The sequence below is a fragment of the Denticeps clupeoides genome, chromosome 16 (assembly GCF_900700375.1).
Source record: "Denticeps clupeoides chromosome 16, fDenClu1.1, whole genome shotgun sequence".
NCBI classification, from domain to species: Eukaryota; Metazoa; Chordata; class Actinopteri; order Clupeiformes; family Denticipitidae; genus Denticeps; species Denticeps clupeoides.
This window is the reverse complement of record NC_041722.1, coordinates 8,643,275-8,666,743: the sequence shown is the minus strand read 5'-3', so window position 1 is coordinate 8,666,743 and position 23,469 is coordinate 8,643,275. Positions and strand designations below refer to the sequence as shown.

At 44.8% G+C, this 23,469-nt stretch overlaps 1 protein-coding gene across 8 annotated transcripts in view; it reads left to right on the top strand.

The window, feature by feature from the left end:
- Nucleotides 1-23,469, top strand: part of nav2a (neuron navigator 2a) — a 70,543-nt gene that overhangs the window by 5,569 nt on the left and 41,505 nt on the right. For 6 of the 8 annotated variants that reach the window (XM_028955797.1, XM_028955795.1, XM_028955793.1 and 3 more), the window contains exons 2-6: nt 13,355-13,472; nt 16,013-16,065; nt 21,872-21,944; nt 22,159-22,408; nt 22,850-22,906. In XM_028955797.1, coding sequence (XP_028811630.1) covers nt 13,355-13,472; nt 16,013-16,065; nt 21,872-21,944; nt 22,159-22,408; nt 22,850-22,906 — 551 coding nt within the window. The remainder of the gene's footprint in view (nt 1-13,354; nt 13,473-16,012; nt 16,066-21,871; nt 21,945-22,158; nt 22,409-22,849; nt 22,907-23,469) is intronic. The other 2 variants (XM_028955799.1, XM_028955798.1) reach the window with 1 other exon arrangement.

Genomic DNA, 23,469 nt, shown 5'->3' with positions numbered 1-23,469 from the left:
GCTTCCTGCCCATGAGTCCGGCCTGCGGCTCATCTCCATATTGTCCGGTATTCAACACTGAATAAAATTAGCTAATTCAAGGTGTGGGGATCTCGACAAAAAGGTCAGTTTTTTTTTGCCAACATTAAGCTGCCAGGAGCACTTGCAAATTTAACTAATCATAGTTTGACAACCATGCATTTATAATGACTGTTAAAAATAGGCAATGTGGCAACGTTGAGCTTCTTTTGTCATTGCTTTAATGTCGTCTGTTTTTATATTGTTATATTTGCCATGCCTCAGTAGCCTACATTTCCCTAATGATGCCTAGCATGACTTAGAACTTGGTGAGAAGCTGTTTTTGTAGTTCGAATTGGTTGATCTCATGATGTGAGCTCAGTGGGTGGTCTAAATATGCAATGATTTAAATAAATAAAAAATTTCCTTGTACTAAAAAAATCTTAATAGCTGTTTTCTTTTTTCGTGCTCTTTTATCCGATGAAATGCAGGCACTGACTGACTGGAAATGAAAGAAGTTGTCAACTGCCGCTTCCTCCTTTTCCACAGCTGTGTGGAGTTTGATTATTGTTCCAGACATTTCTTGCTCCCAGTCTGAGCTGGGATGATAAAGAAAGGGCGGTGAAGCTCGCACTTCTACCTGCAAAGGTGTTAACTCAGACTGCACAAAGCTTTGATTCCTATCCCACCGTACGGCAGGCCAGAAGTGTTCTCAGTGTTATCAGACCAAAAAAAGTCAGCAGGAGTAAAACGTGTGGCATTCGCACCCAGGAAGGAATCACGTTTCATTGTCAACGTTACCCAACAAAATAAACCTGCTCCCTCTTATCACACAGTCCCAAACACGCACACCATGTTATCATCAAGTGTGTCTGTGTGTATCAAATGCATGAATAATTAATTAGTGCAAGTATGTGTTTGTGTGTAAAACAGCATATGAAAATGAAAAAAAAAAGAGAGTGAGGGAGCCTGTTTTGATGTGTAATTCGCGAGTCGGAATTTGGAGCGCGGAGATAAAGTGCGTGGTGGAGATGCTGTATTCCTACGTGGCTCAGTTAGACTCGCAGCTCGCTGTTTGTTCCTCTTAATATTTCAGATGCAGCTGTTCTCCGTCTGAAGCGGCAGACTCCTTCAACAGATTTTTATTTTTTTTAACAAATAATAAAGCTCATGTGTATTAAAATGAAATCATCGTTTCTCACCAGAGAAGTGGAGTGTTCATCCGAACACATGCGAGTGTCCTTCCTCCACTATGAAGAGGAACAAAAGATGTCAGGCCTGTGATGTGCCTGCCTGCCTGTCTCCCTTTCTCTAGCATTATTAAGGACTCTGTGCAGACATATTCATTAGTTTGGAACATCTGTTTCCTCCGTGTGAATTTGCTTTAGCGCCCCTCTTGGCTCCCCTCCTTATGGCCTTGTGACACTAAGTCTCCATCACCCACCCGTGGCCTTTGTGTGTCCCACCCTGGGGACCTGGGAAGGGGTGAGGACTGATCATTTTAAAACTATTTTACCCCCTTCTTGAGAATAAAAGACAGACAGTGAAAGAGAAATATGCTTTGTTTGCTTAGGTTCACTTGGTGTTTAGGTTTGAAGAAAGGTGAAAGGTCACCCGTGATGCCTGTTTGAGTTTATGACCCTGGTTGTCCGATTGTGATGAGCTGAGAGGACTGCATGCTTTTTGCAGGTGTTTCTTATCACCCCTCCCCCGTTTTAAAGTTGAACCTGACCATGCATCAGCAGTGAAGTCTGTTTGGGTTAATAATAATATGCTTTGGACCCAAAGATTGTTGGTTTGCTGTATGTAACTGCAAACTCTTTTACTTTTGACACCCACAACTGAAATGGAAACATAAAAATTTAAAAAATGACAAAATTATAGACAAGCTGTCAGTGACAGAAGTCTTATGACCAAAGGTTCTAATGTATCCATTAATATTGAGCATTATGCTGTCTCACTCCTTATTATTATTTCTTACATTTTATTTACGTCTCTTTAATAGGTTCATGCACATCAATCTAGATTAAATTGTACATGCATCTAGTAATAATAATAGTTTGTTTTATTTTATTTTGTTTTATTCATACAGACTTTTAGCTATCAATGTAACATTGTTCTTTATAACCAATTTTGTATCCATAGTAACCATAATCTCTAGCCATTATGAAGGATTTAGTTTTTTGTTTGGTTTACCAAAAGCTCTCAGGCAAAGCCTGCAGGTAAATGGCATTTCTACATTTTAGAGTGGAAGGTCCATCTGTACACCAGTTCTGGCTGTGTTGGTGTGACTCTATAGCGAGCCCAGCTCAGTTCCAGGACTCCCAGAGAGTTCCTGTGTCTCCACATTTTTTTTTTCTTCACAAAGCCCATATGTTACAAACCCCCTGCTCTACCGTGACAGCATGGCAGCATGGCCGACCGGGCCCCCAGCAGCCCCCCGAAAAGCAGATGAGAAGGGTCCCGGAAAACAAAGGCCGATCCCCACAAGGAGGTCCCTCATTGTTCTACCTACCCGACGAATTATTTTCTTGACTATAGAGTGGGGTGAAAAGAAAGTCGGGCATGTGAGTCAGTGCTCTTGTTCTTAATGAGCTTGTTCATTGCAGCTTAACACATGCCCACCATGTCACCTCTACTTCCAGACAGAGTCAGTAAATCAATAGCAACGTTGGCAACTTTCAGGCATTGGTATAAAAAAAAAAACATTGACTGGCTGGTCAAATGTGAGATTGCACAGAGGTTTGCTGAAAGTAAAAAAAACATGAAAATAGCATGAAAATTGAATATTTCTGGCAGTCTCCAGGCATCCCCCTAGTGTGGGAACTTGTGCTGGAAGCCGGGCCAAGCACAGAGGCTCAAATTCGTCTTGTAATTTTGCGGGTTGTGGGGGTTTGGAGGCCATCCAAGCGGAGGACACCCCGTGCCATTTCCTGCGTGTCCCTGTGATGTGCAGATCCCGGCTGCTGCCCACACGCCGCACACATCACAGGCTCCCCCAGAAACGCGGGGATCGGCCGCTCTGTTTTTGTTTTTATTTTAGAAAACAGGCAGAGGTTTAGAAGCCTCTCCTCGTACCCTGACGTGCACAATCTGTCCTCTTGGATTATTCCATGTGGGGGGTGGTGGCGGGGGTTAGCACCAGGCCCCAGAGAGGGCAGGAGGTTAAGAAGGCCTTTTTTTGCTGGCATCCTGCTGAAGAGGAGGAACACAATGAGAGGGCTGCAGTGGACACTGAGGAATAGGTTGGGAAGAGAAGGGGGCGGGTTAATGGGTGGGGGGAGGTGAAGAAGAGGACCCCCCCTTCCCCATTCATGACTCCCCCCTCCAACTTTCTCTCCTCTCCAGCTGGTCCCCCTCCCCGCCTCCTCCTAATCTACTTGTTTGGTTTGGCTCTGTTTTACAGAGACCGTGGATTCTCCCATTTTAGCATATTCTCCTCCTCCGTAGATTTGGGGGCGGGGAGATGTTGAAAGCGACCGCCCCAGGCATAGTGAGAACCGTGTGGCCGGAGCAACCATAAGAAGATGTCCAGCTCTTTGAATGCAACCCTTCCATTTTCTGTCTTTTTTTGGCTTTTGCTTTTTTTCACTTATGGACCTACCCCATGCCTCTAGTAAATGAATGAATGGATGTAAAGCTTGAGAAAGCTGCTTTGAGGAAGCCATAGAGGAAGATGAGTGTGATGCTCTGGCGCTGGGAGCAGAACAACCTCACCATGAAACTGGTAAAACGCTTCCTGGTGATTTTTCATGGCTGAACTTTGCTTCTGTTGCACCTTGCAAGTCTTCTATAAGCCATGTGCAGGATTACATATAACTCTCTGAATTTCATTAAGCATGACATACATCATTTAATTCATATTTTGTTGACTTTCTTTAGCTAGCTCTGCAACAGTAACTTTCTGGTTTTTGTTGAAAGCAGGCTAAATTTAGCTGAATTCAAACTTGTAATCATAGCACCTTGAGGTTTAAGGGCTTTTAAATTTATTCCCCTGCCTGGTTTGCATTGACAAATTTGCTGAATGGGCATTTTAATTCCATTTAAGTCCGTTCAGATTCTTTAAAGACTTGAAATAGATATGTGATTTCACATGTAAAATCCTCACCGTTGTCGCTGTCAATTTGCAGAATTTAATTACATTTTACAATATTAGTCCCTCCCAGGTTGGTGGCCCTTACGGATGAATATCTCTGCGGACCTCCCTCTCTATATTCCCCCCTAAGCTCTGAGCTTATCTTCACTTCCTAGAGCCCAAAAAGGCAGAGCTCTTCATTGCATGTCTGGAGATGTGCTGATAGGCAGGCTGTTTAATTATGCAGCGTCCATGTAGCGCAGTGTGTGAATGGCAGAAGGCTGGCTTTATAAGCTTTGGTGCGTGTGATGGATAGGCTTGGGGATGAATGGCCTTGTGTGCTGGCTTGCTCCAATCTTTTATAAGCATAATGACCTCATGTAAGATCTTTCTCCTGCAATATTGAGTGCATGTGTTATTGTTGCTGGAAACAAGTGACAACGGGACACAGAAGGTGTGGTTTAAATGGGACACACCCACTTGTCTGTGCTTCCTGCAAATCAAACGTGCAAAGTGCCCCCTTTCTGTCCACCTGGGGATTTTGATAAATTAAATGTGACCCTGTTAAAAAGCACTCACCAAGCCCACTGTGCGGCCCTCATCTAATTGTTAATAAAGTCTATTGATTATTGATCATATTGATCTAATAGTGACCTGCTGTGCACTGCCATGTAAGCATAAAAGGCCATAATTTCCTGGAGTATATAAGACCCAGCATATAATGTCACAAACAATATGTGTAATGAAGTTACATACACACTTAGTGGATTATAAAGTTTAAGAAGGAGATGTGTACACTTCCACTCCCCTCATTTACATTTACATTTACAGCATTTATCAGACGGCCTTATCCAGAGCGACTTACAATCAGTAGTTACAGGGACAGTCTCCCTGGAGCAACTTAGGGTTAAGTGTCTTGCTCAGGGACACAATGGCAGTAAGTGCGATTCGAACCTGGGTCTTCTGGTTCATAGGCGAGTGTGTTACCCACTAGGCTACTACCACCCTCCATTCTTTATTATACCTCCACTCAATAATACCTCTGGTCTACACATACTGTCTGTTATACTCCTAATGTTACATAGTGCCTAGCAAATGGTATCATATGCACAGTATTACATCAAAGAGTTTGTGTGCTACTCCAAAACACATACACACACTGTGTATAAGACAAAAGTACAATGATTTGATTACTCATTTTATACCCGGATTAACCAGAATCCTCCTCTGTTCTCTGTTATACCAACCAACTGCTGGAAATCATTTCCAGGATGAAAGAAACATTGGGCCACAACTTGACCGGACTGATTGCTGGTGTCGTTTCTTCATCAGCTGTACTAGTGAATCTCACTCACCCACTCACCAGCCACAGCAGAGGCCAGTGACAGGAGGCCCAGAATTGTAACGCTGCCACCCTGATGCTGGCACAGTCACAGGCACCAGATGGCATAATGATAAACTGTTGTGCCCCATCTTTATTTTATTATTTTAGGTGTGTCTGGGTATACTGAGGATAGGTATCAGGAGGACAGGTATCCCTCACTCAGTCAGTTGAACTTTGACCTCAGTCACTGGTTACAGCTTTCTTTCCCGGCTGCAGTGTTATGATTGACTCAGGGAAAAATGTATTGGCTGGAACTGCTTCAGAACTACCACAGCTTTTCTAAACTCTACACCTTTCTCCAGGATCGGGTGCGATCTGATATTCTCACTGGACAGAATGGCTACCGCTTGTTCTTCCTTCGTCCTGTTTCATTTTTATTCGGTCAGCTTTATGTCAGGCCCAGAATTTGCAGAGTGCGGGGGAACCTCGATTATTCAAGGCAAACGCCACTCTTTAAATCTTCAAGCCGCAGACATTACAACTCATCAAGAGTCGGACCTTAAGTTGGACTGCCACCTCGAGGCCAAAACCACTTTTAAAGCCCCTTTCACCACACAAAGAGAGGAGTCCCCCGACCAAAGCCTCAAATGCTGGCAGGGAGAAGCTGCTTATTCTCCACCAAACCTCACCTTCCGCTGGCCAAAATGTACACTGGATTCTGCCAATGTGCATATGAAAAGAGTTTATTGTACTCATATTCCTTTTTTTAAACTTTGTTCTTTTGTACATCTTTGTTTGCTTAACCGGCTAATTCCTCTGCAGCAGTTGAGGTTTCCACTGCCTGACGGGCGAACGGACACAGATCATTTAACCGAGCGGAAATCTAATCGCAGGTTGGACGGAGCGGGAGCGGCGTGCTGCTTTTAAAGGTCATGCTCCGGGGATAATTACAGTCTAGGCTAGCGGGGAGAGGAGGCAGGGACAGAGGGGGAAGGTCCCCACGTGGAAGCCTTGTCTAATTTTTCACAAAGCCGTTACTGTAGCCATGAACGTTTGTCAGATAACCACTGCATTTATTTTTCACATGGCTGAATGGCGGCGTGTGCTTCTTTGTGCACATATTGTCCTGGACCAGCAGTATGCCTCACATTGTTTCGGCCTGGTTAGAGATGCGGACCACAGTTTCTCCTCATTCTGTGCTATTCATCCCCTTTTTTATCCCGGGTCTTCCCCTGTCTCAATGTCTGGCGTTCAGTTCAGTTTTCACTACCTCTCCCTCATTTAATTTTTCCACTCTCTTCCTCACAGTTGTCTCCAATCAACCTGTTTTCTCTAAAACCATCCAACCGATGAGATATGATGGTAATTTCCATGGCTTACTCAAGCACTCACACACACACACTTCACAGTCACTCCCTCGCGTTCAAGCAGAACTGTTTTCATAGTGTAGCTGGGATGGATATTGATTTCCTATAAGCCATCTGTCTCCCATTGGTTTGTGCTGACTGTGAACCTGTCTTGAGAGTGTGATTGTGAGCGTACCTGTGATTTACCACTCTGCCGGCCTTCGTGGAAAGGGGGCTGAAGAAGCCAGGTGAGGTGAGTCTCAGTTCGGCTCGCGGTCAGCATGTCAGCACTGGAGCGAAAATGGCCCGGAACGCCTCAGCCTCCGTAGTGAGAGGACAGAAGACGTCTGTTGGCTGCTTGTGATTTACGTGAGCTATTACACTGTGTTAGAACAGACAGTGATCACTTGTTTCTTGGCCGGATGCCTTGATAAACGCTGACTGTAAATCTTCAGTGAAATTTTATGCTTTCTGTACCGGTGCACAGTTACGGTAAAGAAGTTAGCCGGCTAAAACAATGCACCTCACAATCATTATTCACATAATGTAAAAACAATATGCATCAAGTGAGTGAGTGCCAGCACTTATTATCTCATCGATATTTATTCTTCTATATATACCCCAGTACTCCTGCTACTTCATAGCAGATATGAAACCCTATTTTCAAAGCGTCATCAAAGACTTGGGTCATGGTTTTTATGTTTGTTTTCAGTATTTTTACAAAAAAATAACATAAGAAATGTTATCTCTACTAGTTATCTGTGTATTAGAGAGACAAGCAGTTTCTCCATGAAATAGAAAATGGAGGTCTGTCGTATCTGGCAACAGAAGAATGTGATTCCATTGCTCCTCTGCCATTGCCCTTCATTTTATTTGTTCATAATGACATCAGTGGACAAAACAAATGCAATCTCTGATTGTCATCTCTGCACTATGTCCATTGATTGGTGTACTAGGTGTCCCATGCAACATGTTCAATAACACCCAAAGATGTGAAGTGAAAGTGAAGTGATTGTCATTGTGATACACAGCAGCACAGCACATGGTGCACACAGTGAAATTTGTCCTCTGCATTTAACCATCACCCTTGGTGAGCAGTGTGCAGCCATGACAGGCAGGGTGTGGGGACGGTGCTTTGCTCAGTGGCACCTCAGTGGCAACCTTCTGATTACGGGGTCCGCTTCCTTAACCGCTAGGCCACCACTGCCCCATAGCTTTCACTGTCATGGGTCTTGTGATATGTAAATCAGGCCATACATGTCCATCACTCCTCTAATCAGGGACACCCTCTGTCCTTCCCTCGGCTACCGTACCAAGCAGGAGGTCTGCTGTCCACCACTGTTCATCATGTGTGCAGATGCTCCAGACACACTAATGCACTGTGTTATGCCATTTTACTTTGCATTTGCTGCTTCTTCAGCATCCAGTCAGTCACAGTGGCTGCATCATAGTTGTTTTTGTGCAATCTGAAACAGAACTCAGAATCACAATGTGATGTTGGGATGAATGACATCTTGTTTTGATTGGACAGCAGTTTGAGACTGAGGTCACTACAGTAAGAGTCTGCAGACCTAGGGTCAAACAGTCTACAATTGAATTTTCTCCATCAACCAGCCAGGGGAAGGTGAGAAAGGCCGACATCTGGGCTCCATGTGGCCTCCACACAGTTATTATATTAGAGGATAAAGCTCCTGTGGAGATTTGTTCAACAATTGATCCTGCCAGTGAGCCGATTTATCCAATCAGCCGCTAGCAAATATGTTGGACGAAAGGTGCAACACAATGAATTCAGATAAATTAACTTCTTATTGAGGGAAGATAATATATATATTACATTATGTATATTATATGTCGGTAATGAAAAGTGGGCCCTTTTTATAGCTGACATTCCCCTTTCTCTCTGAATCTGTCATATCATCCTCCTTTCCCTCTTTTATCTACTGACTATCTAACTATTTCCACTTGTTATGCACTTATTGTTATTGTCAGTCAGTAAAAAACAAGGGTTTAAACACTATAAGAGTTTAATGTAGAAGTTTATACATTATAAGCTGGTACAGACATACATCAAATGCAGCCACCTTATTCACATCCTCAGTGATGTGGCTGTGGCAGAAATATGAGAAGCAACAGATGTTGAAAATATTGAAAAACCATTAAGGCATCTATATATGTAAGAGGTCTCCACCCTCAGTAGGAAGAAATAAACCTTGGAGTAAACAAACTGGAAGAGGTGGTGCTGTAAGGCCAGATGTTTGACGTCTAGGACACGTTGTGAAGGTTTGGTTTTACTAGGCTGGCTTCTGCTGCAAGATCTTTTTATTCATTCACTTACGTGAGACTCAAGCAACTTTTATTAACTTAAATAAGTCTCACTCTCAAGACCACAGATAAATGGTCCTGGGGAAGTGTCTCAGGGCTGGCTTTATCTCTGCCAAATCAGACAACATTCAGAACAGGACTCTTGTTGTGTGTCTTTCTTGTACTGTCTTCACTTCTCAAAAGCCTGTCGGAACTCCCACGAAACAGCTTCTCTTTATCTTTAGGGCCAGGTGTGTGTGTGTGTTTGTGTATGTGTCACAGGGCAGTAAACCCTAATATGATGACAGGTCCCAATGGGAGTGTCTGGTGGATGTATGGCTTGTGTGTGTGCTTGACAGAAAGCACTAAACTCCTTACCTAAGGGCAGGGACCACCGGAGACTGTGTTTGTGTGCAAGTGTACAAGAGAGGCTCCTCTCTACCTAGAGAGGGAGGTGGAGATTGTGATGAAAGGAAGGGGTGGAGGGCTGAGTTAGGGTGGGCTTACAGACAGCCTGCTGGAGTCATCCTTAGTGTGTCAGCCAGACAGACAGACAGACACACAGGGGGAGAGAGGGCAGCATTGAGAATAAAGAGTGTGTGAGAGAAGACAGGAACGGAACGTCTAAAATTATCTCCTCCCGCGCCACCGTCAGCACCCCTCAAGGACAGTTTGGATCTGTGAGAAGTGAGAGGGGACAACACCCCCTGCCTGTGCCGGCCCCAGCGCTCACCCCGGGGGCGAGAGCATGGCGCTCAGAATGGGCCTCTGGGTGCCTGAGCGGGGCCACAGCAGGTTGTCCTGCGAGCACTACAAAACGGTAAGGCTCGTCGGTGCTATGCCTCCAAATGCAGTCAGGCTGGTCAGGCCTCGCGTGGGCTCACGACAGGAAGTGGCGGCTATTTTAATGCCTTCCAGCAGGTAGCCTGCTTTATTGTTGAATTGTACAGATTGTGGAACTTCAGCTACTCTGAGGTCAGACTCGGGGCCTGGGATCAAGATGGCTTTGATCCAGTACATTAGTGATGGCTAATTTATCATTGAACGACATCGTTATTCTTTTATGGTATATAGAGATATTGCAGGAAGTTCCGTTCCATGCAGACTGACAGCAGTAGGCGATTTGAACGCTGAACGCTGTGGTGATATCTACATGCGTCTCTCACCCCGACACTCATTGATGTTTTTTTATATGCGCCCCTTGCCTCATTTGACTATAATGGCCTGTAAGTGCTGTTATTGTAGGTACCTCTCTCTGGATAGGAGTAATGGAGGGGAACAGCTTGCCCGGGAGCCTGTGAGCATTTTTCGGTGCGCGCATGCATTCGCTTAACTTTCTATAAATTCCATCACCTTTCACACAAATGAATTATTTTGATTCCCCGCCACGGTACTGTGGCGAGTTTAATCAAAGATGATGGAAGTCCCCATCTCCAAATGAGCGGAAGAAATGCACTCACAGATGGAACACCTGTTCAGTTGTCCAGATTTGTCATGACAAACACTCCGAAAATCCAACTCCACATCAAAGGGTCCGTGTCTCCGGTGATTAGGCCATCAGCAGAAAGTCCCTACCGACATTAGCGGAGGGAGAGAGAACCGCATAAAGTACATCGTGCTGCGTGACCTTTCCTCTCTGACGTACGACTAGACTACAAAGCCGCGTGCGCGCATGTGTGTGTGTGTGTGTGTGTGTGACTGCAGATGACAGATGACTCAGGCGTCCGGAGCTCTGTAGTCTCTTGTTGTGGCACATCCTCCCCTGCCTCAGCATTAGTGTGGACTGACTAATTTGGCGTGAGAGTCGGTGTTTGAGGTTAGACTCTGTGTGAGTGAATGGGTGGGTGGTGCGTACATGTGAGTGTGTGGCAGTGTGTTGTGCTCCATGTGACCTCCACCATGCTGGTGCATTGCTCAGCATCGTCGGCTGGTGGCGAAAGAGAGAAAATCCGACGTGGAAGGCTGCGTGGCACATTAGTGGCATGACATTGTCATAACTGCTGAATCACACAGCACTCTTTTGAGTAGATGGGAGAGCAGACAGGGGCCCAGACGGCTTCTGATGGCTGAAGCATCCGAAGTGTCACATTGCTCATAGGGAATGTCCCTGTGTCCAGTTTACTACTCCCAAAAAAAGACCCCCAGATCAATTCCCATTGCTGCTTGCTTGCCTTGCTGGAAGAGCCATTCGGATCCAATATATGTGTCCCTCATTCAGAAACATTATTGTGCAGCCCTAAAACATACCCAGCTGGTTTAGTTGGTAGATGATCTTCAACCCTGTCAGTGTCACATATATTACAGATTAATTTTACAGATTTCAACTTTAGCTCCTGTAGTAAGACATTTTATTTGCTTTTGGTATTATTAAATTCATAATTGTACTGATTGTACTATAATATGCTCAGCCATCTTCTATTGCAAGGCTTAAAAATGCCCTAATTTCCCCAAGGGTAGGTCTGTGGTGATATCTAGGCTCAGATGATTGACAGCTGTGGTTTTTAATTATCTTTGCCGAACTTTGACCTCCATAACAGGACTTGACAGAGCCATCTCTTCTCCTCTGTACTTAAAGCTCACTCCCCCCTGTTGTTAGCAGTGTGCCTGTGTGCACATGTGGTGTGTGCATGTGTGTGATCGCTTTATGTGCCCAAGGAATTAAGAACACAAGGTGTATGTAGCCACGCACGCTTTTGATGTGACTGGAGTCGTGGTGCACCTGTTGTTTTCGGACACCGGAGAGCGGCGAATCATGCAGCGCCCCGGGTCTGTTTCCCCTAAAATCATGACACCGAGCACCACAGGGCACAGAGGGATGGGGCAACACAGCACACACACATGTGTAAAGTTTTGATCTGCTATTGTTATTCTAATGTGCTGGAGATTACTAGTGTTATTTGTTAGTCATTATTAAGATCAAATAAAACGAAGGTTCATGCAACAGGAAAGTGTTGAAAGATTGGCTGGAATTGCATCATGAGAAGGAACCAAAATACAGTAGAGGCCAAATGTTTGGACACACCTTCTCATTCAATGTGTTTTCTTTATTTTCATCTCCATTTACATTGGTAGATTCTCACTGAAGGCATCAAAACTATGAATGAACACGTGGTGTTATGTACTTAACAAAAAAAGGTGAAATAACTGAAAACATGTTTTATATTCTAGTTTCTTTGCTCTGATTACTGCTTTGTACACTCTTGGAATTCTCTCGATGAGCTTCAAGAGGTCGTCACCTGAAATGGTTCTCCAACAGTCTTGAAGGAGTTCCCAGAGGTGTTTAGCACTTGTTGGCCCCTTTGCCTTCACTCTGCGGTCCAGCTCACCCCAAACCATCTCGATTGGGTTCAGGTCCGGTGACTGTGGAGGTCAGGTCTCCACTTTTTGTTAAGTACATAACTCCACATGTGTTCATTCATAGTTTTGATGCCTTCAGTGAGAATCTACCAATGTAGATGGTCATGAAAATAAAGAAAACACATTGAATGAGAAGGTGTGTCCAAACTTTTGGCCTGAACTGTATGTTTAAAATTGGTGTCGGTCAGAATTGATAAGATAGTTCTGGCAGCTTTGTATGTTTTATAAGCTGTGACATTAGCGAATTATCACACTGTTGCAGTACTTAATCGTCATATTCACATCATTTGTTCCTGCTGAATCCAGTTTAAACCTGCAATATTTTTCCTTGGCCTGAATCTAATTACAGTTTCTCATGGTTCTCGGCGAGCCTCGCACCCCCCCGGTGTCACAAGGTATTGTTCGGGCCCTTTTCCATGCCCCGAGCGCCCCGTGGGGAACCGCTCCGCTTTATTTCCCGCTTTAATCCCTGGAGCTGGCCCGCCGTGTCCGTCCGCGGTCCACACACACACAAACACACACACACACGCACACACACACACACACACACACACACACACACACACACGCACGCACACACACACACACACACACACACACACACACACACACACACATAATGGGATTCCGAAATCTCGAGGCAGAGAAGCTGATGTAAACCAGCAATTATAACCGAAGCCATTCAGATTATTCATTCTAGCAGCCGCCATGCTGGTGGAGAGGGGGTCTTTCCTGGCTCTCCCTGGCCGGGGCCGTGATGTCACAGAGCACCTCTTTTGAGGCTCCGGCCGCGCACAATAGCCGGTGGATTTGAATACCGCGCGTAACAAAAGGCGGGGAGGAGAGAGCACCACGCACCACACCGCGACACATGTGCGCGTTCAGAATGAAGAGCTACGCGCTGTTACTCCTTCCGAAGTGTGTTCATGTGCAGCACGCTTGTGTGTTGAACAGATTTACACGGACTGGGCGAACCACTATCTGGCCAAGTCCGGACACAAGCGACTCATCAAGGACCTGCAGCAGGACGTGGCGGACGGGGTGCTGCTGGCCGAGATCATCCAGGTTGTAGGTAAGTGAAGAAACTTGCTGACCCCATTTTGACCTCTTGTCATGTGCATTGTAATGATAATTAATTTGACACTTCTATTTTGACACTAACAGGAATCTCTCTCTGTCTCTCTCTCTATACATATATATATTTATAGTGATATAACTTTATATTGTTTATATATATATATATATATATATAGAGAGAGAGATAGAGAGAGATTCCTTTTATTATATTTTAATTTAAAATGCACATATATGGGTATTTATTATAAGTTTCTTGCTTCTTCATTATTAAAAATTTAGTTGAAAACATAGCAGGAAATAGGGCTCACGTGAAGTTAGTCTAATCAAACACCATTTCACCCATGACCTCTACTTTTTTGTGTAGCATTTATAAAGGGGGGATATGGAGGGGGGTAGTCTGAGTTGGCACTAGCGATGCCCCCTTGGGTCATTAACCCAGCCTGTGTAACAGCATCAACAAGACGCACCGTGAATGACAACACTGTTGACCTTCCTCTCTGAATGACATCATCTCAGAGTTGCTGGGAAACGGGGGCGGAGCATTCCCACTCTCATTCTTCGACTGGATGTCTGACTGCCGAAGAGTGCTCCGATGGGCAGAGCCCAGGCTTAACGTAGGCATCGGGGGATTTCAGTTGGTGGGAAGCGGGTTACACAGTGAGGGCCCTTATTTTTCTAATGTTAACAACGCCGTCCAGGACTTCACCTCAGGGTCGTGCGGGTGCTTGGTCTTCAGTGGCGGCATAGTTTCCGTCAAAAGATCCCATTCTCTGACGACTCTTTGAATGGCCACTTCGGCCACGGGGAAAGCCCTGGAGAGATCTTATTTCCTCTCTCAGCCGTTTGTCCCTTGTATGCTCTGTCTCCAGTGGACACAGTTTGCATCCAGTGGCACCCTTGTCTCGCTTAGTCCAATGAACGTGAAGTACATTTGGGAGGAGACAGAGGGAGGGGTGTCTGTTTCAGCACAGAACCACAGCTGACTGAGAGAGCGGAGACTGCTGAAGACCCTCTCCCTGCAGCTGACGTCTCTCTGTAGATTACTTTGGCATCATGTGACGCCCTTCACCCCTGTTATAGCTCTATACCCTCTTGGGCCTGTTGTCTGGTATTATTATTTCTCCCCCATCTGGAGAGGAAAGGGGAAATATCAAACCGGACGATTGGCCCTGAAACCCGATAAGCTCTGCATTTGTCACCGCATGACACTCGTACCGCCTTTGATTTGCCCTTTGCCTTGTTGACTGGAGATGCCAGTGTCTGACAAGTGGGACATACCTTAAAAATGAATTGTGAGAGTGATCATAAGGAATTTAAAGAGGGTTATTAAGAGGTACAGCTGAGTGACTCTTGAGCCTCTTATCCTGCTCCTTCCCCTTATCACATCAACTGTAAAGGATGCAATGGACGATTCCCCAAGTGGCATTGAGATCTGAGACCCAGTAGAAAATCCTATAAAGTCTTCTGTGCATGCAGCATTTTATTTTACTTTTAATTCAATGTTCGATATGGCAACTCTGCCTAATGCTTTTGCAGCATAATGTGGAACATTCCAACACAATCATTCTGATGTGAACAATGGGCTATACCTAAACGTTAAAATACGATTGATAAACTCTCTGCATTATAGGAGTTGACTTTTTAAAGTCAAAATCAACTTTATCATCACCTCAGCTATATGCAAGTTTGCAACTTGCCAGGCATCCAACGAACACAAATATGAAAAGACTGTGTGCTTTAGCAAAAGTGAAGTGATTGTCATTGTGATACACAGCACAGCATACGGTGACACAACGAAATGTGTCCTCTGCTTTTAACCATCACCCTTGGGGAGCAGTAGGCAGCCAACCTTCTGATTACGGGTTTCCTTACCCGCAAGGCCACCACTGCCCCTTTAACACTGCAATATACATGATTATCGAAAATATGACATTTAAACTGAAAATTATAAATAGGAAGGAAAATAACACAGTGCTAACAATTCAATAGGCAATATGAAATTACAATAACATATTGTAATATTGGCTGTTTTTAGTTTTTCATGCAGTAGCAGGAATGTCACAAATTCCACTTCTCCTGATAAGACATAGACCACACACTGAAGGTTATGTGTCTGTGTCTGGAAGCTCACATAGTCACTGTTCTCCCTGGAGGGTCCTGGTGACAGAGCTGCACCGTGGGCCCCGTGGGTGCCCGCCACAGCACAGATGTCAGCTGTGAGGGGACGGCTCCTGCCTCAGCTGCTGTGGGCCGGGCCTGGTGGATGGGCAGGGGGAGCTGCCCCCATTCTCGCCCCACTCCCCCTTTTCTCTTCTTGGTCTGCCTGGCCCCCCTCATGCACATTTGCTGCATGTAGATCTGGTTTCACCATGCTGGAGGCAGCGGACATCTCTTTACAAACACAGAGCGAGCCCTAGGCCTGCTCTCATGACTCTGCCTAAAATAGGTACAGCATTGAGAAAAGAGGCATCAGTGGTGAGGTTTAAACCGGGGATTAAACCTGGTTTCGTCTCTTCTGTCTTTCCCACGTTGCAGCCAATGAGAAGATTGAAGACATCAATGGATGCCCAAAGAGTCGCTCTCAGATGGTGAGTAGACTTTTCTTGGTAACAGTGTATGTCTGTTTGTGTGCAATTGATCCAGAGACAGTGATAGATGAGCAGGATGATGGCACCGCTATTTTTACGTTGCTGGTACTTCTTGCGGTTCGTCTTTGTGCTTGACTTAGGCCAGTTTTGGCATGCAATTAGAAAGCTCTGGACGAAGAGGACTGGATCCAAACCAAGACCGTGTTGTAATACTGCACGCTCTTGATCTTCACAAAAGGTGGTTTAACATTTAGAAAGAAAAAAAAAACTTCATATCGGTGGCAGGCTGAGGATGACAGCATTCTGTCTAGATTATAGGGGCTACTGTACGTCCTGATTGGTAAACGGGTTAAATGCATGGCTTCCTGACATCCGAGAAGGCCATTGGATTCAAGTGCATGTGTTTTCTGTTCCCCCCGCGGTTTAGCCCTCCAACCATTTTAGTGCATTGTTGCCAGAAATCCCTCTCTTGAATATTGCTGGTTGCGAACAGGGCTAATGGGTGAGCTAAATTTGGGCCCCACTCCAACCCAGTGAGGTGGTGCAAGGTCTCAAAGGGCCACGCTGCACTATCTGTCCCCCTCTATCAATTAGCTCGGACCCATCGAGGGCTAATTATGCCCCCCAGAGCAACTCGTCGGCTGGGTTTAACGCGTTTTAAACCCAGTGTTTCGGTGTTTGTCCCTTTCCTGGCTCTGTTATTATCCGCTGCTTCCAGGTTCAGTTCGCAGTCATCCGATAGCATGTGCTACATTTCCACGTTTCGCTTTGTGTGACTCAAAGACTGTGTGTGTGCTCTACCGGCAGACCAAATCACTCAAGCCGGGCTGGAAGCAGGTGCAAACGCAGCCATTATGCAAATGGAAATGAGCGTGAGCGGTGTGTTTTTTTTTTTTTTTTGGCCTGAGTGACATTCCCCTCGTTTGTGTGTGAGAGGCTTTAATCCGGGGTTGCGGGCTTTGGTCAGATCTCCAGACGGGGCTTCCTGTCGGTAGCACAGCATTCGTCTCAGACGGGCCGGAGCAATTAGCACCGCTCCACTTAACCTCAGCGTTCAGAGTGTTATACGTGTAAACACACTCAACACATCCAGCAATTAAAACCACACTGACGTGCAGGGAGACAAAGGCTCGTTAAAGCAGAATGTGTTTCACGAGTCACAACAGGGTTTCACACACACACACACACACACACACACACACACAGTCATATACATCCAGCTTTTCCCTCTCAGTTTAATGATATAATCACTCATTCATTCTCACAACCCTTTCAACCTGTAATTGTACCTCAGCACTCCACCATACACCCACCGTTCCTCCACACACCTCCGCTCATTCATTCTCTTTTAAATGCATCCTGTTATTATACAGGCCTCTTGTCTCCTAGCGGTACGGTGAATAGCAGTTTCTACAACTGCTTATTTTGTCCAGCCCTCTTGAAACAGAATCCCTTAGCACCCGGCCCTGCAGGTCACCTTCTTCCCAGGAGGCCGAAACACACAGGTCCCACTCATCTGCGTGCCCACCAGTCGGGTGGGGAATGAGTTCACACTGGGCCGATATAAAGTACACAGGACGTGGAAGCGTCCTTTGAAAAGCCTGTGCCCTCCTGCGGTGCTGTGGGTTTCTGGGCCAGTTTGTGTACAGCAGAGTCGTATAAGAAATGCATTCAGGCAGGGTAGCACAAGGCATGCAGATTTGGGAAAGTGAAGTGATTGTCATTGTGATACACTGCAACACAACGAAATGTGTCCTCTGCCTTTAACTCATCAGCCTTGGTGAACAGTGGGCAGCCATGACAGGCGCCCGGAGAGCAGTGTGTGGGGACGGTGCTTTGCTCAGTGGCACCTCCGTGGCACTTTGGCGGATCGGGATTCGGCAACCTTCTGATTACGGGGCTGCTTCCTTAACTGCTAGGCCCCACTACATCTGTGTGTGATCTGTAGCTACATCTGTGAGTCTCAGACCACAGCGATGCTACTGAGCTGGAGCCCTGGCTCATTTTTAAAAATGTCTTTTCTGCGGCTATACTACATGCATGGATGCTGTAGCTACGGCGCTCTGTTGTCTTGTCAGATTTATGTGCCTGTTTACAGGTAATTACAGGCCCAGACTAGCCCCTGCAGATACACTGTTCAGTTTTCTCCGGATTCGGGCACCTAGGGGCACGTTTTCATTTATAAAGCGTGTTGAGGATGTTTGCGGATGTAAAATTCACGAGTCCCCCAAACAGAGTTTATCAATAAAAGTTCAAATAATCTGTCTGCATGTTTGGTGGACGTGGTCCTGTGATGACTGATGCTGTGAGGCAGTTTTATTACAATGCAAGAGGAAGAGGGGAGATAACGCTTTGACATAATTGTTGCCAGATTTGTATCATTTGCAAAAAATAAGTAATTGAGGAACCCAGTCCTAAATGAAGTAAGTAAACATTTTACATTTGCAACATTTATCAGATGCTCTTATCCAGACTGACTTACAATCAGTAGTTACAGGGACAGTCCCCCCCCTGGAGCAATTTAGGGTTAAGTGTCTTGCTCATGGACACAATGGTAGTAAGTGGTTCATAGTCGAGTGTGTTACCCACTAGGCTACTACCACCCAAGTAAAGTTAAGTTTGTGTAGTTTTGTGTCGTATTTGCTTCATTTTTTGTACAATTGTGTATCTGGCAACACTGTTTGGCATATTGACATCCTGAATGTGGGAGTAGAGTGCATGATAGCTCTAAATAGCACCCTTTTCAATCTTAGTTTGTAATAACATTGTTAATATTTATCTCCTTCATAAGACTGCTAAACTGTGAGGGCTGGGTTTGTATGTAGTTTTTTCCCTTCCCAACGTATAGATAACAAGCAGACAGCGCACTCTTGTTTTTATCTAACTAATGTCACGTACTTGATGTGACATTAGTGAGTGCTATGTCATTTACAGCTCAATTCTTCTTTACTCTGAGGAAGGAAATGCAGACTAGGAATCTCATCAGACTGGTCCAGCTCACACATTTCCCCCCCTCTTCGTAGAATGAAACCTGACCTCGTCTACACGTCTTAGTGTGAGGGATTCATCACAAATTTCACCTGAGCTCCCACATTTCACCTGTCAGCACGTTGTCGATCAGAAAGGCTGAAACACTGTAAATCATCTGCGAAGGACGGGGTCACACACACTTACTCACACGCTATAATGAATGGCGGGTTCAAGCTTGTCGCATATCTTGCCACAGAGGAATTTTAAAGCCTTTATGGATGAACCTCATGTCAGTTCAGTATATGACTAATGTACTGTTCGTCATGTCTGTCTCTGTAATAGACTCATTTTAATACCGTGAGACTGGAATGATCACCAACAATCTATCTGTCTGCGACTGTCTATCTGCCCGTCTGTCTGTCTCTATACTAAGGCAGCGTTTTGGCAAGCAAATACCACTGTACACATTTTTTATTTTATCCTACTGTATATTGTGTTCATAATAAGTAGGCTGCATGTGGGAGATGTCACTTGTTTATGATCAGGTGTGGGTCAGTAGAATAGATACCAGGGTTAACATTTAACCAGGTAGCACTGGGCCCAAGTCGCTGTAACACACCTTGGCGTGTGTCTCATTTTCTTAGAGTTGTCACTTTTCTGCACCTCTAATTGTGCAGAATTAACTTTGCGTTTTTTTTGGTTCAAAATTGTGAGAGGAGGAGAAAGCAACTCCCCAATGCAAAGCACAGAAAGCGCGTTATCACGAGGGCCAGTGTGTGATGGGTGTGACCACTGCTTGTGTGTGGTGGTGAGTTTCTCTCATTATTTATCCTCTCTGAGCTGGTGTGTATACAGCGTATGTGTGTGAGGTCCTCCCTTCACGTCTCTCTCTCTCTGTCGGTTGAAGGTGAGGATTTATTAATATTTAATGTAGATTCGTATTAACCTGTGCGCTCTATATAATTGTATTATACTTTGCAATCTAGATATTTGAATGGTTAGTCACAATAAACATATTATTGTTTTGTTCTTCGATGGGTACCATTTCCAGACACTGGTGGATTCCAGCAGGATAGAGACGCAGACTTAGGTCTTCCTCTGGGACGTTTAGACAGAGAGCTTCTGGTGATTCTGTGTTTGGGGGGACGGCGGGCCGTGTTGATCTCTCCTCTGTTTGTTCAGAGGGCTGGCGCTCTGACGTGTAATGTGTACTGTAGCTGGGCACTGTGGCCAGAGCTTTGAGCTGTGATGCACTTCAGAGGTCACTGGAGGTGAGGTAAGATTCCTGCTGGGTTATAATTGTTATAAAATATTCACTGGTTCACATTTTAGAGGCTGGTTTGATGAATTTATGCAGATGTCTCAATGGAGACTTTAGTGATCTCTCTACATCCCCAAGAAAATCGTAATATGTTCACTTGTCCCTCCGTATTCACCGTATCTGGTCATTGTTGATGATGTAAAGAACTGCAGGTGAGTTTAAAGATACCTGTTTACCAGTTTGGGCGTGGCAGGCGGTGTTGTCCCAACTATTTGTATATGACATTGAAAGCATTGAAATTGATTTGCTTGCATTGTGCCTTTCTTCATGATGGGAATGAATGTAGGTGGAGATAGAACAGCATTTATGAGAGGCTGCTTTTGTTTGCACCCAGGACAGGGTGCCTGAAAGCTGCATGGTGGACATGAACTATTAGGGATGCCATGAATCTTGTTGCAATATGTTGCTTAAATACTTGTGCAAATCTGTCTGTCTGTCTAAAAGGTTACAGAGATTATTTGTTTCACTGTAAAAAAAAAATTAATTATTAGTCAGTTTTGAGGTCAGTGAGGTCAGATGTTCTTTTATTGCTATGCCCACATGAATTCAAGACTCAAGTGATTCATGAAGCACAATCTGCTCTCTGTCCTCAAAATCCCGCTTTGCATATAGCCCACGCCCCACCCCTTTTCTCAGTTTTAATTTAGAAGCATCATTATTTTTACCTCTCTGTGTGGGTGTGGATGCGTCAGAGGGGCAGTGGTATTCAGACCAGGGCATGTTCGGGATTCCTGTCAGTCCATCGTCCCTGTTCCCCTGACCCCACAGTGCAGCATGTGTTGCCAGTAAACAGCTGCTCTGGGGTGAGAAGGGTCAGTGGTCTACTGTTTGTTAATAACCTCTGAATTGGGGTCAGTCGAGATGTTTATAATAAATGCTATTATAGCTACAATCATCATCTGTATGTGTGTGTGTGTGTGTGTGTGCGTGTGTGTGTGTGTACATGTGTGTGTATTTATCAATTGTTCCGGGCACTCTTTGTTTGTTCACCTGAAACAGGCCGTTGGCAGACTTTGATCTGTTTTTTTATATCTGATATCTTTTGTCTTAATGTCACTTAGTATTTAATAAGCTCGTAGCTGGCCTGAAGCCCAACAGGGCCATAGCTGGGCTGTAAATTATCCAATCCGAGCATTTCCTCGACCGGATCTGAGTGACATCGCAGCATAGCTGGGTCAGCAGCTGGCCTCACTTTTGCCATCCAGGCTCGAGCCCTTATTTCTCAAGTTCTAAATCTGTTTTGAATGTCTGCTTTGAATGCTGCTTTGACTGCGATGTCATGGTCACCTATAGCTTTGCTAAAGGCAACATAAAACCACTGCTGTACAAATATGTCCCCAAGAGGACAGCAGCATATGCTGCTTCTTCTGGCTTTACAATTGAAAAGGCAATTGATATCAGTTATACAGATTGTTGAAGCGGCTTGTAATTTTACAGTCGTCCTATATTTTGTCTTTAGCCAATTCTTGAATTCAGGAATTTAAGTGTAATTCCAGTAAATTGTTTCCTTTACAGATTGAAAACATTGATGCTTGCCTGAGTTTCCTGGCAGCCAAAGGTGTGAACATTCAGGGTCTGTCTGCAGAAGGTAAAATTCCTATTTTCATAATTCCAAATCTTATCGAATGATATGTATGCAGTCGTGTCTCTTAAAACATGTGATTTGATACGTGACCTTAGCCAATTTAATGTTTGGTTGTGTCATTATCTGTTGTATTGTTAAACAATTGCCCTTTGTGTGCTTTGACATTTACTGGTTCGTTATTGCCCCTCCCTGCTTCACCCCATTCGGCTCCTTGTAGAAATTCGGAATGGGAATCTGAAGGCCATTCTGGGGCTCTTCTTCAGCCTGAGCCGCTATAAACAGCAGCAGCAACAACAGCAGGCGCACAGGCAGAGCTCCCAGCATCCTCAGCAGCAGCCGCAGGCCTGCCACACCACGCTGTCCCAGCAGAGCAGCGTCCCTGCACAGATCACCCCCTCGCATGGGCCTGCCGTCCCCACTCAGGGTCCCTCCCAATCACACAAAGCACAGGCCGACATGCAGTCCAGGTGAGCTGAAGCACCATCAGCACATAGAAATGATCACATTACTATAATAAATGTACAAAACAGCTTGTTTCACTGTATTTTACTATATCACCAATGGGGTTATTTAATAGTAACAAACCCTGTAGAGACCATGTAAAGATCATAGAGGTTCCAGATTTGAGTGAGCATTTGTTTACATTATAGATGACATCAAGAAATTATTTGATATATAATGTATATTAAATACATGTTCCTTTTAAGGTATTGGAACGCGTACAATCGATGTCTTTACTGTATGTGTATTATGTCTGTGCCAGCAGGTCTCTGCTTATAGAGATGTGTAACTTTCATCTCTTTCGTATTCATTCTCATGCTCTACCTGTGTCCTTAACATTCTCTTTTTTGCCTTCATTACCTTTCCATTCATTTGTGTCTCCTTCTGTCTCTTTTGTCTTTAATTAGGGATGCTTCTCAGAGTAAACTGCTCAAGTTTTCCCTTGGTCAGAAAAAGTCTTCTAGGTCAGCTCTTTTGCTCATGCTCGTGTTCCCTACACTCTACTTTTTCCTTTATCCTGTTCCTCAACCACCCCATACCCCTTGCATGCTTTTTGAAAGAAGCCCCACCAATCAGAGTGCCCCACTTTCCTTTCTTGGAGATGTATGCGTGATCATGCCTTATTTAACTAAACTGCTCAATGACCTGTGAGAGACCTTAAGATGACCTCTGTGCTTCTGTGTGGGCGTGTGCACACCTGTCTGAAAATAATATTAATTATTAACTCTTAGTGTGCTGTGGTTGCAGGATGTGGTGGGAATCGTCTCTACAACAGGCCAAAAATAAAACCCAATCTCGTTAAATTATTTGGTTGGGTCTGTGTTAACTTTTTTCATTACATTAGGCCTCGTGGTTCTTCTGTGCATTAATCTGTTCAGGTCAGGGTTCCCCTTTTTTGGCATGGGGGTTTATTCAGTAACCTTTTGTGATCACGTGTCTCCGCCTACTGGCAAATGTTGGTAAGTGCAGTAAGAACTGGCTTTATTAAAGAGCACAACCTTTTGAATGGTTCAGTAATATCAGGCAT